This window comes from Curcuma longa, chromosome 3, assembly GCF_044706935.1.
Source record: "Curcuma longa cultivar G26 ecotype Majalengka, Jawa Barat chromosome 3, ITB_CL_G26_1.1, whole genome shotgun sequence".
Classification (NCBI taxonomy): Eukaryota; Viridiplantae; Streptophyta; class Magnoliopsida; order Zingiberales; family Zingiberaceae; genus Curcuma; species Curcuma longa.
Window position 1 is genome coordinate 20,304,610 of NC_133863.1, and position 18,861 is coordinate 20,323,470.

General features: G+C 35.0%; 1 protein-coding gene and 1 pseudogene across 1 annotated transcript; one reads left to right on the forward strand and one right to left on the reverse strand.

Moving 5' to 3' along the window:
* Positions 1-1,707: 1,707 nt before the first annotated feature.
* On the reverse strand, positions 1,708-8,002 carry LOC141823457 (transcription factor UNE12-like; annotated as a pseudogene).
* Positions 8,003-13,501: 5,499 nt separating this feature from the next.
* LOC141825053 (uncharacterized) lies at positions 13,502-16,855 on the forward strand. The gene is made up of 3 exons (XM_074712426.1): positions 13,502-13,669; positions 14,248-14,670; positions 15,831-16,855. The coding sequence occupies exons 2-3, from the start codon at positions 14,263-14,265 to the stop codon at positions 16,638-16,640; spliced, it is 1,218 nt and encodes a 405-aa protein (XP_074568527.1). The 5' UTR covers positions 13,502-13,669; positions 14,248-14,262; the 3' UTR covers positions 16,641-16,855.
* The last annotated feature ends 2,006 nt before the right edge of the window (positions 16,856-18,861 follow it).

An 18,861-nucleotide genomic window follows, 5' to 3' on the forward strand; every position in this document is an offset into this window, starting at 1 on the left:
TCTTTCCATGTTATAGGAGGCATTATGAGCTTTTAGTTGGCAAATATTTACCAGCCATAGAAATAGAATTTTGGCTGGTGTACTTTAGGGTGGTATGTCCAAGTTCAGCAATCATGCTTTCTTGTTATGACCAGTGAGCATCCAAGAACAACTTTTCTCAAGGGCAGGCATAGCGAAGGATCCCTCGACTAGAAAGTGATCTATGAAGGGCTTCTGAAAACTTGCATATATGGTTAGCAAAGTTTACGAGGTTGGTTTCTAAAAACACAATTTTGGATTTATATTGAGCGTTGATGCATCTATTCGGCAATGATTGCTTCATGCCAACTGAGTGCATGACAAGGCATTTCTATTGCATCATCTAAGCTTGATAATTTGGCACAATACTTTTTGTGAATTGAGATATCTGAAGGTAATGTGAGTGAGTTTCAAGTAAATACATATGTTCTCGTGATCAGTATGACCAAGCACAATATGTAGATTCACACTTGAGGTTTGTGTCTCAGCTCTCTCGCTATTATGAAAGCAACAATGTTGTTAGAATCTTTTATTACACTATATCAATTACACATTAAATCAAATGCGATTACATTGCACTTTGGTTCTCTATTATTTTTAGGGCATTATTACTAACATATACCACCTAGGTCACACGACCCATTTGACCCACTCAGCTCAATCAAATTGTTTGAATTGTAACTTGCCTAGCGTAGTAGCTGGATGGTTTGCGGATGGTCTAAGTTGTCTACCCATTTGGTTTAGTTTCTCTAATCCACTTGACCCATGTCAACGTTACCACCAAATTACACGGATAGCCCAATCGACTTAACTAGTTTGGAGGATCCAATTTTTCCACTTAGCTCAGGCAAGCAAGGTCATTGCTCTCGAGTTCAACATTAAGAATTGATGACGATATTCAGTTCTTATGAGATATTATTTTGCAGAGAGTGATGGGTGGACGGACACATTTGGATGAGGATGAAGAGTTTAATTTCCACCTAATTTATCTATATAGAATCGAAATAGTTCATTAAAGGGATCTCCCGTCGATTCAAATCTTTGTCCTTTTTAACTAACATTGCGGGTAAAAATAATAAATTTTTTTTAAAAAAAAAATCTATCCTATCTATAATTTGCCTTTTTAATTTTCCATCCAGATATCTCCGTTCATTCAATTCTTCATCCTTTTAAGCTAACATTCCGGCAAAAAATAATTCTTTTTTTTTTTTAAATCTGCCATTTGTATCCTCCATCTTTTTAATTTTCAACCTAAATTAGCAAGCCCTACAAATCACTTGCATCGTATAGACTAGAGAGATCTAGGATCGATTATGTAGCCTTGAGTAGTGACTTAGTTATGTGAGTGAGCACTTACTACTCCTTAAGGAAGAGATATAGCAAGAACGGAGTTTTTTTTCTCTATTTGTAATCTCATGGAAAATAAATTTTCATCGATAACCAAGATAAATCAATCAGTTCAACGTTCTTATATCAACTGTCCATTAAGAGAAATTCATCTGTTAATTTGCTGAAGTTGGAATTCGATTCTTAAATGTTTAGAAGACTAAGAAGACGCCTTATCACATCACTGTAGCCCTGGGGGCAGCTCACATTCTACCTTTAAACATTACCTTGGGCCAATTATTTGAGCAAAATATTCATATGAAATGACCACTAAAATAGAAATAATGTGCATGCTTTGAAGACATTAGGATTGTTTATTTACACCAAGTTAGTTGATTGCTTCTGTTTACCTTGAGCATCATGACAATTATGCTCCAAGTTCTGTTCATGTTGGGATTTATATGTCCCAAACAGAATGATTGAACAATAGGAGAACATAGCAGTAGGCATCGAAGAGAATCAACTTCCTTTTAATTCATTGTGTGTTGCTTGTCGTTATTGGGTAATCACCTCCATTAAGCAAATAATTGAGATCCCTTGCAACCGGTCAGCCACCAAGGATGGGCACCACAACAGCCACCTGAACCTGAAAGCAACGAGACACCATCAATCTGATAAGAGTACCTACGAAACACTACTCAAACGCAACACAATTGCACAAGTGAACACCTTTGACACAACAACACCCACTACCATTGCTAGATGTGATCATGAGACAACCAACTTAAAAGATTTGCCATGGATTTTGTCTATCCAATGGCTTCAAACCCTAAAGTCACAAAGCACTAACAGGGACACAACACATCCACTAGAGAGCAAAGTGGGTGACCGATCCCCACCCCATTTGACTCGGCCCTCTGGCTTGCACTCGGCAAAAGCATGGCCATCGCCTCCATCCTTAGCAAGCATTTTACCTCATACTTTCGATGAAACATCATGTTCAACCAAACAAATCCACACCTCTTTACAACTTGTCCTATTGCCCACTACACAAAAGCAGTCCCCCACCACTACTGAAGTGCAGACCTTCGCTGAGGTGACCTAAAGAAGTATTGAAAGATTCGTGGAATTGAGAGGCTTACAATCATGTAGACCTTGAATGAAGGAAAGGAAGAGAATTACATTATTTGACATCTACCGAGGAATCTTCGGTGTCATGATTGTTAGGATGATGCAAGAATGAAGTCGGCTGTCACAGTTGATTGCTTTTGTTAGGAAGGCGTGCTGGGTTCATGTTTGACTGCTTGGGCCTCAGGCTGGTGCGTGTCGTAGATCGCCATGGCAAGTGATATTGGCATCATGCACAGAGCTTTGGACTGAAGGAACTGCATTGCGGCTCCTATGTCCTCCTCCATCAGCTTTGCTACTTGCTGCTCCGTGCCATCGGTGGACCACTTCTCCCATACATGTTGATGGCTGACAGCCTTGCTGGGCTCTTCCTAAAATGACGAGGGTGAAAGGTTACCGAATCAGATAACATTATTTTCTTTATTGTGGAAAGATTTAAGATACAAAAAGAGCCTCGTTGGATAGATAGTCAACAGCAAAACAATTACCATTGCACTAAACAAGTAGATATCCTGTAATTCATTAATACACCTCTTATCTGAAGACAATCTGTTCCAATCTCAAATAGGAGATTTTGTAATAATAGATATTATATGTCCTTTCCTCTTCTAAAAGATTTTGTCTAAACTATTAAAAAGGGAGAAGAGATCGAGAGAGATAGGGATGAGGATTAGGGTTCGAGTACTAACAAAGAAAGTGAAGCAAAAACCTTTAAAAAAACCCCAATTGTTCCCATTAAACTGGACTCCCCAAGGTCACCTAGCTTGCCTAACTCGCCTAATTAGGTCCGCCTAAACAGACCCTGTTCGAATTCACCTAGGCAGTCGCCTAGTCTGCTTTCTGAAAACATGTTCTGTTCCAAACCTGAAATAGAGATTTGCAAGTATTTTTCACAATATCAACTACCATTAAAAATTTTGGTACTTGCATCATTACGTGAACCAATAACCAATATGTCTATAATTTGTTAGAAAACAGTCACATAAAATTCATAGAAAGTAGTGTAGTGAACAGTGAAGAATGTCTACATAAAAGTGAAAATATGATCAACTTGCAGGATGCAGGTATTGATTTTTACCTCAACTGACACAGGAATATCAGCTATCAGCTGAGCCACAGCCCCAGTACCACCCAGCCTACTCATACTTAGAACCTATTTTTAGAAGTTTGAGTTTCAAGATAAAATTCAGTTCTAGTAGAAAGGGTAAATCAATTAGCAGGTCAAGCATTCTGTGAGATTCAGAAACAGTTAGCCTGTGGGAGCAATGTATGGTATCAAGAAAAATGATACTCAAATTATTTGTTCAATGGCACACTGACAAACAACTGTTACAATTGTGATGACCAGTATACAATCAGCAATTAGTACATTGTGCTTTATTAGATTTACTGACACAAGAAAAAAAGAAGAACAAGTATCTAAGTTAGTGTAGATTTAGTAAAAATAAAATGTATAAGTTAAATTGCCAATATCAGTCCCATACCAGATTAAAAAGGTTAAGGATTTCATTCAATCTCGAAAACTAACATAAAAAATTGTGACTAAACCCAATGAGGATGGACAGGACGGACTCAACTGAATTTATTATAAAGCTAAGTTGCAGCTACTAAGTGATGCAAGAGGCCTTCACTGCTCCAATATATAGAGCTCAATGAAAGGAGAACCCAAATAGTTTGGAGGAACATGGAAATATGGCATCATAATGAAATTCAACTTAATTTTAAACTATTCAACAGAGAGATGCAACAAAATATCATGTGAGTTGATAGAAACTATGTATGACTATTTATAATTATCTATGAATGGAGCATGGTTAGTTAATGCCTAGAGTAGCTATTATGCCTTTTAAATTGCACATATTCTCATAAAGGAATTCCAATTCTCAAGGAAACAATTTGTGAAGTAAATGTAGAATTGTTCAAAGTTGAACCATTTAAGAAGTCAGGTTCTTTGATTCAGGTAAGCACTGTCATAATTCAAAATTCCCCCTGTTTCAAAGTAACCAATTTATCCCATGTCAAAAATTGCAATTAGACAAATATAAATTATGCAATTAAAGTAATTATATTATATGAATACACTTCTAACTGTAACTAACTAAATTAATTCATGAGGTTTTTTAAATCCAGCAGTTAAGTGCACGCAAAATACTAGCAAAATCATCATTAGAACCATTGTCTACCATAGATGAACTGATCGAATAACCAACCGAAGTTGGCCATAAATAGGTCTCTAGCAACAAATTCAAAATGTCACATGACACGATCCACATAGACAAGTTGATTGACAACTAGTCTGATTTTGTTGGATCTGCAAGAAGAGTATAATCCAATCCTTCCAATATCCTAGGTGGCCATGAGGTAGTAGTCCTTATATGGCATCTCTCTCTCTCTCTATATATATATATATAGAGTTTTGCTATCCTGAGTGACGGGTTCTTACGCGTCCCGTGCGCGACTCCTCCGACGATCGCGCGCTTCCGCCGCCCGTTCATCGCCGTCCGACCACCGCTGGCCGTCGGACCGGATCCGTTGGAACCGCAACTCAACGGCGCACATCCCGGCATCGAATTTCAGTCGGAATCCGGCCGAAATTCCGGCCGAAACACGGCAGCAGTGGCTGGCGCCGCTGTCGCCCGGAATTCGATCGGATTCCGGCCGAATCGCGATCGGAGATCGGCCGCGGTCGACGCGCTCGGCGCCGGCGCGTCGATCGCGGCCGGTCTCCGGCCGTGATTTGGCCGGAATCCGGCCAATTTCGGCCGGAATCGGCCAACAGTGTCTATTGGCCGATTCCGGCCGAAATCCATCCGGAATCCGGCCACCGCCGGCGAGTTGCGGTTCCAACGGGCCCGGTCCGACGGCCGACGGTGGTCGGACGGCGATGAACGGGCGGCGGAGGTCCGAGGAGAAACACTGTGCAATCGTGATTTTTTGGACGGCTGAGATTGAGCGCGCGATCAGATGAACGGCCGGGATGGAAGCGCTCACGGGCGCTCAGGAAATCGGTGCTCAGCATAGCAATTCCGTATATATATATATATATATCGTGGCACTGGCACTATTATATACTCTACTGTTTCGGAGGATATAATATTCAAATATCCACATCATATATGATTATAGAAATTTAATTTATTATTAGCGCATACTTACCTTCACTTGCAACCTCAAAAACTTCACATAATCCAAGATTTCATCAAGCATGACTGCTCTATCTGTCTGCACAGGTAAAGTTCACATTAACAAGACAATATTTCACTAATCAATATCCATCATTGCCAAACAAAGCCTTTTATTCATTAAAAGCTCGATATTGTGTTTAAGAGTCACCTAAACACAGAGTAAAAAGATTTAGACTTCAGTTTTAGGAGATGACTATTATATTTTTGGACAAAAAAAATCCAGAATGTAATCATAAAAAGGCACCAACTTGTCAAAATTGGTTACCCAACAGTTCAATCTATTTCTATATTTGAGTAAACTTGAAGACAACAGAATTTTTATGGAAAAGAGAAAGCAAATGAACCTCACATAGTCACCTTATTAGTGTTTGGTACCAATTCCTGTAGTGCCCTTATTCTTTCTGCTATCCTTTCTCTGCGTAACTGCACATTTAAAAGGTTACAACACACAAACTAACAGGTTGGCACACTTGATAAACTGAAAAGAAGTCTTCATTGTGCCTAATAAGAGTATGAAAAAGCAATCAAAGATAGTTTATTCATTTGACTGTTGAAAGAACATATGAACAGGTTATGCCTAAGAAAATACCTAAACAATATACTTGGGCAAATGTTCTAATTACACAAACAGAATTAGCAATGACTTGCAAAATAATCCTTTATTATAACAAAGCTTCAAAAGACCAGATGTCAAAACAAGATTAGAAAATCAGAAATCCAAAAGCAGTTATTTTCTCAAAAAGAAAAAAAAAATCTCTTCAACATGAGAATATAGGCTTAAAGCCTGTCTCTATTCTCTCAATACTTCAAGGCCAGATGCCATAAAAGAAATAGCAATGACAATAAGATTGGACAATTTGACTTTATCTCTGTCTCTCTCCAACAAGGCTGGACAATTTGACTTTCTCTCTGTCTCTCTTTCTGAACACATGCCTCAAGATTAAACTAAAGAGATACTAATGACAACAACATTGGACAATTTGATCTCAAAAGTGGTTACTGAAAAAAAAAAATCAAACTCAAACTGAGAATTATAAGCAGCTCCCTGTAAAATTAAAAATAAATAAACTAGAAACACATGACTTCAAGCCTAACAAAGAAAAGGGAAAAAAAACAATTTATAAATATTAAAGATGGTTATAAGGGGTAGGGGAAAGATACATAAAAAATGTGAAATGGGTCTTATGACCTTCAAGTGAAGCAAAGAGTCTAGTTAATGGATGTGCTTCATTTGCTCTAAAACATACCCGTTCAGCAATGCTGTGAGGGTCAGTAGCCTGGCCACGCCTTGCCCGCACCTTTGGTCGTGGAGCTGCAGGTTGTGGCATTGCAGCAAGTCCACCTTGCTTTGCTTGACCATGGAAAACCTGCAAAGGCAGAAGAAAATTTCAAACAGAAGTAGCAGCCAATAACACACCCTCTAACAGAATCAGAAATAACAAGAAAGTAGGCAACAAAACTTGAGACCCTTTATGAGTATCAGAAATAACAACCACTAGACAAGAACCAAAGGAGAATAGAACTTGAGACCCTTTTATGAGTATCAGCAATAACAACCACTAGACAAGAATCAAAGGAGAATAGACAGGAGAGGAAGAAATAGTATAAAAAAATCAGCATAGAGATAAACGAATAAATGAATTATTCCGTTATTGTAGATTACAGCGATGAAAAGACCTTGGGGCAAGACCAAATTAGAATTTAGAATACTTCCGACAAATCCATATAGATGTAAGCAGCAAATGACAGCGACAGGATTTAGAAGCAATTTAAAAAAAAACGGGTTTCCTGAAACGCAAAACAAGAACTGTAAGGAATCAGCGAACCTGAGGAGGGGGGTTAGGTCGAATATGATGCGATTGGATGTGCCCGAATCCAGGAGGAAACAACGCCGCCGATGGAAACATATCCCTCTCCTGATCCAAAACCACAGGAACATGGTGAGATCCAAAGAAAAGGACACATTTTTCCCTAAATCAAACATCCAAAAACAAGCGCACAAAACACCAAAACCCTTCCTTCCTAGCGGCGGCTATAATGGTAAGAACGAAAAGCAAAGTGAGGAGAATGGGACTGAAGAAACAAGTGTCCACTCACCGCCTTCCCGTGTGGGTCATCGTGGTTTCCCCACGGAGGAGCCTTGCTCCAAGCTGAGCCCGAGGGGCAACGGGCCTCCACCGGCACCGGCGGCGGCGGCGTCCCCGGAGGGGCCGTAGGAGGGGGGCATGGAGAATATCTGCTCGAAGAATTCGTCGCTGATGCCCATGCCTTCCGGCGGCGGCTGGTTGGCCATGGCGAGGGCGGAGTTGGGAATGAAGTGGCTTGAGGAAGGAACGCAGAGTCATTTTTATATACGAGAAGCGACGATCGGAGAGGAGGGAAAGAGGAAAGCGAAAATGACATTATTTTGCTATTTTTTTAAAAAAAAATGAAAAAGAAAAAGGAAAACCTTTAAAAAGCTAATTATTTTTCTTTTTTGAAAGAGAAAAAAAATTATTTCATCATCAATTTTTATTGAAAATTTGCAGGCATTGTAGAATTTTTTTAAAAAAAATTTTCTATATAAATTTTTTATTTTTAAAATAGTCCTAGTGAATTTACTATATTCTATTCCTCTCAAAGACTTTTTATATTGTCTCATCAATGAGGATCTATCTATCCTTACTCTTCTTCTATTGGTTAGTTAGGGCGTTATTAATTAATGGAGGGTTAATGGTCTTATGATTCACATATTATCGTGGAGGATAATTAAAGTAGCTAGCTTAATCACCAATCATGAACACATACTCATTCTATATAATTACTATTTTTCAAATATATCGTATCGAATCTAAGAAGGATTTGAAAGAGAATATCTTTCGAATTCTCATTGCATACTCGAAAATAATGCTTTAATTTTCCAAGCAATGTTTAGTTTGTATTTATCTATTGCACAGAAGGGAAACAAGGGAAGAAGGATCTCTAATGCTTTGTTTGGAAGGAGGTGAGGGAAGGAAGAAGGAAAGGTAAATAAAGGGAAAGAAACTTTAAACCTTATTTGAAAAGGAGTGAGGGAAGAAAAGGAAAGGGTAGGGAACGGTAAGTTTTAACCTTTCTTATCCATAAAAAGGAAGATTTTCTTACACTTCAATTTGGATTGTAAGGAAAAAAAAGACAACTCTAAATATTATTTATTTCAATTTTATTTTATTTTAAAATATTAATTTTTAAATAACTTATTTAATTTATTTAACATAATTTTTTTAATTTCTCTCGCTGAACACGATCTTTTCACTCCTTTTCTACATTAGTAAATTTTTATAGAAATATATGTAAAAATACTGATTTATCCTTTGTCGTACTAAAGTATACAGATTTTATATTTCGCATATTTATTGTATGTCTATTCATTATTTCTTTAAATTTTTTTATTATTTAAATCATAAATATTAATTTCTCACAAGGTAATTTTGACAAGAAAAATCTTACATCGATTTAATGAGCTATATATATATATATTTACATATAGATTTATTTTAAGAAGTAAGAATATTTTTATAATTTTATATATTTAAACTTCATTCCCTTTCCTTTCTTCTCAAACAAGGTAATTTAATGAACCTTCCCTTCCTCCCAAACAAGGAGAACATAAATACTTTCCTTCCCCTCCTTTTTCCTCCCTCCTCCTCTCTTCCCCTTCCATTAATGAACCTTTTCTTATCTCATCCAAACAGAGCATAAGGCTCATGATATTAGGTTTATCCAAAGATCATAAAAATATAGCACAATGAGTATTAGTTTCTAGCCAAAGGCAAGCCATCTTAATGTTCCTTTAAGCTCTACATAAAAATTATTTTTTTAGACCTTTAATATATATTTTTTAAAATTTAAAAAATTTTCCTTACCTTTGTTCATTCGGATTTAGGACGGTCAATGATGGATTTATTTTTTCTAAATAAAATATTAATTTTTTAAAAAATAATTTTGAGATGCATAATTATTAATTAAATTTTTATATTTAAATTTTAATAATAATTTTTTTTCAATCGATAAATTATTGAATTATTTAATTTTTTGTTGTAATATTATTGAAGATTTTATTAATTTTAATTTTAATTTTTTTTTGAAGTTATATTAAAGATGCGTTTGGTTCAAGTTATCTTATATAACCTTGGTTATGTGATTACCAGATAATCATATAACCAAGGTTATGAGGTATAAAATATAATCTAATATTATTTGATTCAATTTATTTATTTGAAGGGAATAAAACATAACCAGTTTAATATTTACTATTTTACCCTTGATTCAAATAAATTAAATTAATAATATTAATAGTAATAATTATAATAAATTAATAATATATAAAAAATAAATGTAATTTATTTATATTTTTTTAAAATTTAAAATAAATTTATATATTTTTAATAAAATAATTTATTAAAATAATTATTTTAATAAAATAATTCATTAAATTAATAAATATATTTCATTAATATTTTTTAAATTTAAAATAAATTTATATATATTTTAAAAAATAATTCATTAAAATAATTATTTTAATAAAATAATTTGTTAAATTAATAAATATAATTCATTAATTTTATTTTAATAAAATAGTATATTAAATTAATAAACATCATTTATTAATTTTATTTTTTAAAATTTAACATAAATATATATATATATATATTTTAAAAATAATTCATTAAAATAATTATTTTAATAAAATAATTTATTAAATTAATAAATATAATTTATTAATTTTATTTTTTAAAATTTAAAATAAATTTATTTATATTTAAAAAATAATTCATTAAAAAATTATTTTAATAAAATAATTTATTAAAATAAAAATAAATATAATTCATTAATTTTATTTTAATAAAATGATTATTTAATAAAATAATTTATTAAATTAATAAACATCATTTATTAATTTTATTTTTAAAATTTAACGTAAATTTATATTTTTTTTAATAATATAATTCATTAAAAACAATTATTTTAATAAAATAATTTATTAAATTAATAAATATAATTAGTTACTTTTATTTTTAAAATTTTAAAGTAAATTATTTTTTTTTAATTTTATAAAATTTTAAATTAAAATTTATTAAATTAATTAACTCGGTTTCAATTAGATTTGATAAAACATTTTAATTAATTGAGTTTTAAAATCAAAGGGTAATCATAGAAAAAGTTTCGTTAACCTCAGGAATCATAGAAAACCTTAGGCTGGCAAGGTAATCACATTCTCGGATTTTAATCTGTTTGCTGATGTGGTGGTGATATGATATTACTTGGGAATCAATCATAACCTGAACCAAACAAGGTTATAGTTGATAACTTTAGATAGATAACCAATATTATCAATAATAACCCTCAACCAAACACCCCAAGTATGGTGAATAGTATTTTATAAGTTATTTATTGAATATTTTTTTTTATATTTTCATACATTTGATATATTCAGAATCATATTTTATTGATAGACATATTTATATTCAAATAATAATAATAATAATAATATAAATCTCTACTGTTTTATCAAAATAAAATTACTTAAAATTAAAGGAACAATAAATTTGATTTATGTCTAATAATTTTAATTTAATGATATTTTAAGGTTGGACTATGTCCCCGAGGCATGGTGCCGCAGTAGAACATTCAGGTTATTACTTAGGCACCTGCGGTTCGATCTCCAGCTACGACATATTTACAAAAAATTTTCTTCAAATGAGGAGCACAATCAAAGGATGCTGGACGTCTGGGCTGGCCGCTGTGTACACTTCCCGATTTACCTGGTGCCTGATGTGTACATTTCGCCGCAAACAACGTTGTCGGAAAATATTAGCAACGTTTTTTTCATTTCGTTGCTAATGTTTAGCAACGAAATATAAAATTTCGTCGCTAAAAATTTAGTTTAGCTACGAAATAATTTTTTCGCCGTAAAAACTTACAATTAGCGACAAAACAAAAATTCGTCGCTAATATTTCGTCGCTATTTTAATGATCTCTTGTAGTGCGGTCACCCCAGGAATAGTCAATGAGACTAACTAACTAGGATTTATCATTATTTTTTTAAAATTTGAACTATTATTACACAAATATAATAATAAATATATAAATATTTATTTTTATTTATTTAAGTAGCATAATCTATCAAATAGTATGCAGCAGTAGGCATGCATGTAAACTATTAATCGATTCAAATTAAAAACAAACTATATTATTCTCTTATATAAAAGGTGGAATTTATCACCTTAACGGTCCTACACGATCGATCTCATGACCATTTATAAAGAGTAAATCAAGAAACTGCAGTTGATCATTATGAGGAGGGTATTGCCCTGCACGATCGACCCCACGATCATTTGTGAGGAGGTAAATCGAGAAACTGCAGTTGGTCATGACGTAGGAGGGTATTGTCTGACTTCGTCAGGATTCGAACCCTTACCCTCTTCTGCAACTCTGATACGTCGTAACCAACTCAGCTATGCAACTATATTATTCTCTTTTCTCTGCAAAAAGGTGGATCCGCCACCTTAGCAATTATATTATTCTCAAACATTAAACAACCCGTATCAAATTTTATTATGAATCATGCTAAATTAGTAAATTAGATACTATGATTAATTAAAATCTGGACGAATAAATATAAAATATTTATCAATTATCATAATAATAAAATTGGAAAAAGAAAAAAAATTTAATAGCATTCTATATTTCTACTTTGTATTGTATGAATAAAAAATCTCTAATTTATATTTTTAGAAGGAGGAGGAAAAAGAAAGAGCGAGAAAGAAATATTACCAATGAGTCAGAAGGTATCCTCTGAGAGTATCATCGGGCGAGGGAGGAGACACGTATGACGTAGAACACTAAGAAAAAAAATTCTGAGATTATCGACAGTTAGAATTTTGAGAGATATGGGAAAGGAAAGAATTCTTGATTAAATTTTATAATTGCTACTATTTCGGTGGAAAGAAGAAATTAAAAAAAAACAATAAGTTATTAAATATATCAATTAAGAAATAAATGATATAAAATAGAATTTCATGTAAATTTTTATATGGTAAATGGTCACCGTGTAATTGGGAAGCTGAATGGATATTAATTAAGCCTATACCTTAAGCTTATGCACTTTTATGCAAACTCATAAATTTTTTATACTTGGAAATTAAACTATGATTGCTTGAGAATGCACTATGTTCTTATTCGAGATCATCTCCAAATGAGTCATTGGACACTTGACTGATATGTTTACTTATCAAAATAGTACCCACAACCAACTAAAAAGGAGGATGTCAGGTTCGAACGTGCCATTGAGCGCTGAGCTACAAGGAGAAATACAAGGATGAAAACATAGGCTAAGGATGTTCTAGCTGAGCTACTCCGACGTTCAAGTCAGGTCACAATAGGAGAATAAAAACATAAGAATGAAGAAGTAAGGATGTTTTTGATCACGTGTGTGTGCGTTGTGAGTACTACTTTGGTGAATCAACATACTAGTTAGGTGTCTGGTGACTCATTTGGAGACAATTTCGAGCATGAACATATTGATCTTTTACCACCGTATCAAATCCTGGGCGAGTGGCTCTAACGTTGGAAGAGAGTATTTGTTATATTGACTTCAAATACCGTGGCAAAAAGCATCAGGAGCAAGATTAGAATCGAAAGAATGAAGTATGAAAATACATAGAATTTTTTTTCTATTTTCCAATAATGTCATTTTGTCATTATTGAAATAGTATTTTATTTTATTTTTAAAAAGGAAATATCATAAACTCTTCCTTTCTTTATTCTCTCTCTAGAGCTGCGATGAGACAACATTCGCCTTTGAACCAAACAAACGATCACGCCGTTTTCATGCACAGCGGTCCTGCTACGCCCAAATCGAGCCATCCTAACCGCCGCAGACCCTTCTCCGATCGGACTCCTCGATATTCTTCTCCTGTCCCTTCCTGCTCGCAAAAGATTACTGCTTTTTTTGGTCTCTTCTGCTTCAAACCCCCCGCCGCGCTTCCTTGGTATGTTCTGGCAGAAAAATTGCTGTTCTAATGTGATTCTTGTGGTTTCTTCGATAAACGGACAAACTTGAGCTATTATTAGTTTGAGCGTCTCTTAAAGTTCGTTTTTTTTATGGATTGCGTTCGTCGGGCATGATGATTTTGTAAATTTTTGTGCCGCTTCTGTGCTTCCTTCTTTGATTTAGAGTTCAGTGTTCTTCGTTTGATTCTAGCTTATATCTTGGCCAATGTTTAGACTTTTCTTCTACTTGATTTTAGTTATATGTTCGCACTCCTCTATTGCTTAGATTTGGATCTTTGGAACTTCTGTTTCAAGGTTAATTTTGGTGCTTTTGCATTAGTTTCATAAATCATCAACTGTGTGTATGTAGATAAATCTTCATTATTGGGCATCTTAAGAAGGAAAAGTAGGATTTCAAGCTATAGCCCTTCATGTTATCATTTGCTGAAAAATTCTTTGGGTTCACTTAATCTGGCTAAATTATTTGACTATAATATGTTGAGATCAAAATGTTGTTATTTTGCCTTTTTCATCTAGTTCTTGTTATGTGTGTTGATCAATTTTATGAATCAAGCAGGTTTAGGATGAAATTATGAGCAAGGCCATGGAGTTCAAACCAGGAAATGAGGTGGAGGTCTTAAGGAGAAACGAGGAACCGAATGGCTCTTGGTTTCCGGCGATAATTTCATCGGCTCTCGTTAATAAATATTCTGTGAGTTATAAATTATTCGTATCACCTCAAGGAAAGCCCATTGTGGAGACAGTGGATGATAAAGATGTTAGGCCTTCCCCACCTCTTGTTCCTCACAAGCAAGATTGGAGTGTTGGTGACATTGCTGAGGTTCTTGATACACATTCTTGGAAGGTAGCGAAGATTGCTAAGATTCTCAAGAAAGGATATGTCGTCGCCAAAGTCTTTGGCTCTATCCAGCTTAAAAGATATATGCTATATGATGTAAGGGTTCCACAAGCTTGGCAGACCAACCATTGGATCAATAAGGTAGAATTTTGGTTATACCTATATGACATATTATCAGTCTTCCTCTGAGTAGATTATGCAATTTTTCATTCAGATACCATTTGAACAGACCGACAATCAATCTCACTTAGATTGCATAATTTGTGTGTTCTTTCTGTATGACTTACTGGTTGCATTTTTCCATCTAGATGAGAAAAGGCATGCTAATCTCTTTTACCTGATATGTAGATCTAACCTTCAATCGTTCCACATCCTGTAATGAAGGCATGTTTGCTTTAATAATTTTTCCTCGACATCTCTTCAAGTTGGATAAGGTTTGGTTGTTGTTGTTGGTTGTTGTTGTATCTCTGTCAAGTTGCTTATGTAGTTATGTTTACAGCATCATTTAAACATGTTTTTATTGTGGGGATCTTCTTGATTTGTTTATTGAGAGATGCAGGTGGCTGTTTGTTTTCACTTAGACATATCATACGCATATGCATTATCACAGTGTGCATTAGCAATAACTGAGCATTATCACAGTGTGCATTAGCAATATAATAACTGTCGCTAGCAAGATTCGATTTTCCTAAATCTTTAAGGTAGGAATTTATGTCACCTCATATCAGATCCTAATTGATCGAAGGATTATTTATGTTGTCTAACTGAAAGGAATAACAATCAAGCTGTGATTGGTAAAGTGTCGAATTTCAATTTCATTCATGTTCATGGCAAATACAACCTACATTACTTTGAGAAACAAATAATATATATTTGTGCTAAATTCAAGCTTTGATTGATACCGGTTTAAATTCAGTATTGGCTCTGAGCATAAGTAATGAGTTAACTAAGCTCGATCTGTTCATTACACATTGGTTTAATTGCATTGTGTTCAATTATACCATTGTTTTGCATGAATAGCCTTTTTGAACAACTAGCCTTTCTTTCATTGGTTCTGTAGTTGTGTTCTGATGTTAGTATGCTAATGTAGATTATCAATATCTTAGAAAAAAAAATAACTTATGATAGCAAAGAGGACTGTGTGGGTGTGCACGCGAGTGAGAGAGATAGTGAAAGGGAAATCACAAATGAATTTGATGGCCGAAAGACCTGTTTCCTTCTTTACTTCTTGTACAACATCAAATATCCATTGCTTATCCAATTTACCTCAACTCTGTTGATTAATAGAAAGTCCCTTCCAGATCGAAAATGGGAAGCATTTTCATTGCGGTTTGACGCCTTCGAACTCCGAGCACACAGAAAAAGTTGAAGATGGAATTCACCGAGAAGCTTACATTATACAGAAGTTTGGCATAAAACATCCAGAAGCTTACAATGCACATAAATTTGACAAAAGACAGTTTTGCCCCATGCCTCCGACAACTTTAGAGAGGGACCTCAAACTCCACTGCATCTCAGCTTGTGATCCTGAGATAATAGGTCCTGGCAAGAAAAGGAAGGCGAGCATGGAAGCCAGACGAACTTCACCAAGAAAAATTGATGCTGTTACTTTCTCTAAAGTTTCAAATCTTGAAAATTGCATACCCAAGCCCAGTAAAACTAGAAGAACCATGAAGACTCGGTTACAAGTTGATGAGATCTTCCTGGACCAGCATGCCACAACTTTATTTAGAATACCTATGGGAGTTGCTGAAGAGACAGATGAATGCTCTGTTGCTAGCTGTAGTAGTAATGATACAGAAGAAAGTTGTTTGGGGGGTGCAAGAACACATTCTAGGAATGCTTCTGGAAAATCTACTAATGCCATGCCTTTGAGCCCATATGAAGGCCAGAGAGAGCATGAAAAGATTTATAAAGACAAGTTAGCTGCCAGCATCCATATGTTAGAGCTACATGCATATCGATCCACTCTGCGAGCTTTACATGCGTCCGGTCCTTTAAGCTGGGAGCAGGAGTCACTTCTCACAAATCTACGTCTCTCGCTCAACATAACCAATGAAGAACATTTGCTTCACCTAAAGCAGCTACTATCTGTGCAAGTAGTCGTTTGAATCCAAACTAGTTGCTATATATCTCTATGTATTGAAAGAGATATTCTCATCACATTTCGAAGATCATTTTGTGGCGTTTCATGCGGAGAAAGAGTTATTAGTCCATGTTAATTCAACAATACCCTGATTTCTCCCATTAGCTTTGTTCTTGTTTCATGTGTAATATGATTATCCGATCTTCTTAGACAATTTTCTTCGTATAAGTAAACAAACGATATGGTTTCTACAATGAACTTCAACTGCAAATGATTTATTTTATTGGATGAGTTGCTAACTAGATTCTTCAAAAGTAAATGAATGCCAGCCATGTAGGAGGGATTTTCAATTGCTGTGGATGGAAGTTTTCGACATGTTTGAAAAGCATACATTTGTGTGATTCTAACTCCGATTGACTCGTAAGGGTCTGTGTACCCGAGGGGAACTCGAGTTCCTTTCCGATTTAACTCGAGATGCATGTGTTAAATCAGTTGGAAGATAGATAGATTGACCTGCCGATCGGTTGGAAGACCACTTGCTTTGCTCATCCAGTTCAAGTAAGACATTTTACCCACTCAATCCGACTTGTTAGGCCTAGTCATTAAATTTGATTAGCTTAACTAGCTCACCTAGATTGACCGACTCACAAATCATCCAACTTGACTAGCTCACTCTGGTTAATAAGCTAAATTGACTTAATCAACTCGGTCGGCGTGGGCTAATTGTCACAACTAGTCCATCTTGATTAGCTAACTCCACAAACCCACCCACCCAGCTACTTAGTTAATTGGCTTGGTCCATTCGACAATCTATTTAGTCTAATCGTTTGCGATATAAATGTTCGTAAGAAAACTAATTAGGCAAGTGGGCATGCGTTAGTTTAATTAGTTAGTCATCTATGTTTACATACTCATGAACGACTCAATATGATTTCAACTAGGTGCCAAAATAGGTTGATCAAGCCAAACACAACCTAGGCTCGGTCGACTTATTTTCGTGGCACGGGTTCGATCTGTCATAGTTTATGTTGGTACTGTAGGATCGGGTTGGACCGGCTAGAGGGGGGTGAATAGACGGTTAAGAGAATTAGCACTCGTCTTTGAAAAAAACTTGGTTGCAACTGGATCGTTGCTTCCAAGGCAGTTAACGCTCAATCAAAAACTCCTTTAGGCGGAGAAGCCTTTACAATTATAGCACAGACTTAAAGAGTAGATTACAAAAGTAATTGATGATCTAACTCTAAAACTCTAAGTCTATTTATAGCACAAGAGAATAGATCTAGATCGTTGATCGTAGATGAACTTTCTCTTGGTCGTTGATCCGTTGATGCGATCCTAACCGTTGATCAGAGATAAGCTTGATCGTAGCCGTTGAGTAAATAAGGATAAACTTTATCTTTAATAAAAGATAAAGAGAATTATCCTTAATAAAAAATAAGTATTTATCTTTTATATGATAAAAGATAAATCTTATTATTATTATATTTCTTCTTTTTTTTTTCAACCGCCACGTTCAAACGGTCCAAGTCTACGTCGTCTTCTCCTATCAAAGTCAACGGGTAAGTCAGCGGTCAAAGTCAAAGTCAATGGTCAAAGTCAATAGTTTGACTTTTGTTGACTTTTTGTAGAATCTTTGGTTGGGTGATTTCTGGCCAACCGGAGTTAGGCTCACCCGAACCCGACTCCGGCCTTTTGCCCCTCGAGCATGCTTCCTCCCGGCTTCTCGTCCCTCGGACTTCGCGCACGTCCTTCTCGCTCCACCGGTGTACTCTTCCGTAGCTTCCGCGTCCCTCGGATTGCACCGAGCCCGTCGGCTCACTTTCCCGTGCAACCCTTCTCGTCTGCTACGTCTTACGCTCGACTTCCTCTGTACCTAAGTTCCTGCACACTTAGCAGAGGGATTAGAACAACACAGGACCTAACTTAACCTGGTTGATCACATCAAAACTAACTGGGCACCAACAATCTCCCCTTTTTGAGCAACCCCTCTAAAAAATAATAAAAGAAATAAAACTAAATAAACAGGTAAGCATAAAAAGATATTTGCATGTCAACCTCCCCCTGAACTTCAGCCTACTCTCCCCCTTTGATCACAGCAAAAATGAGGTATTTAAAATATAATTCTCACTAAAAAATTTATAGAAAATAATTTCATTGATATAAAAATTTGAAATTTTTTGTGAAAGTTGAATAAAATGTTTGGGAATAGTACAAAAATTTTCAGAATTAATTGATTTTTCTATGTG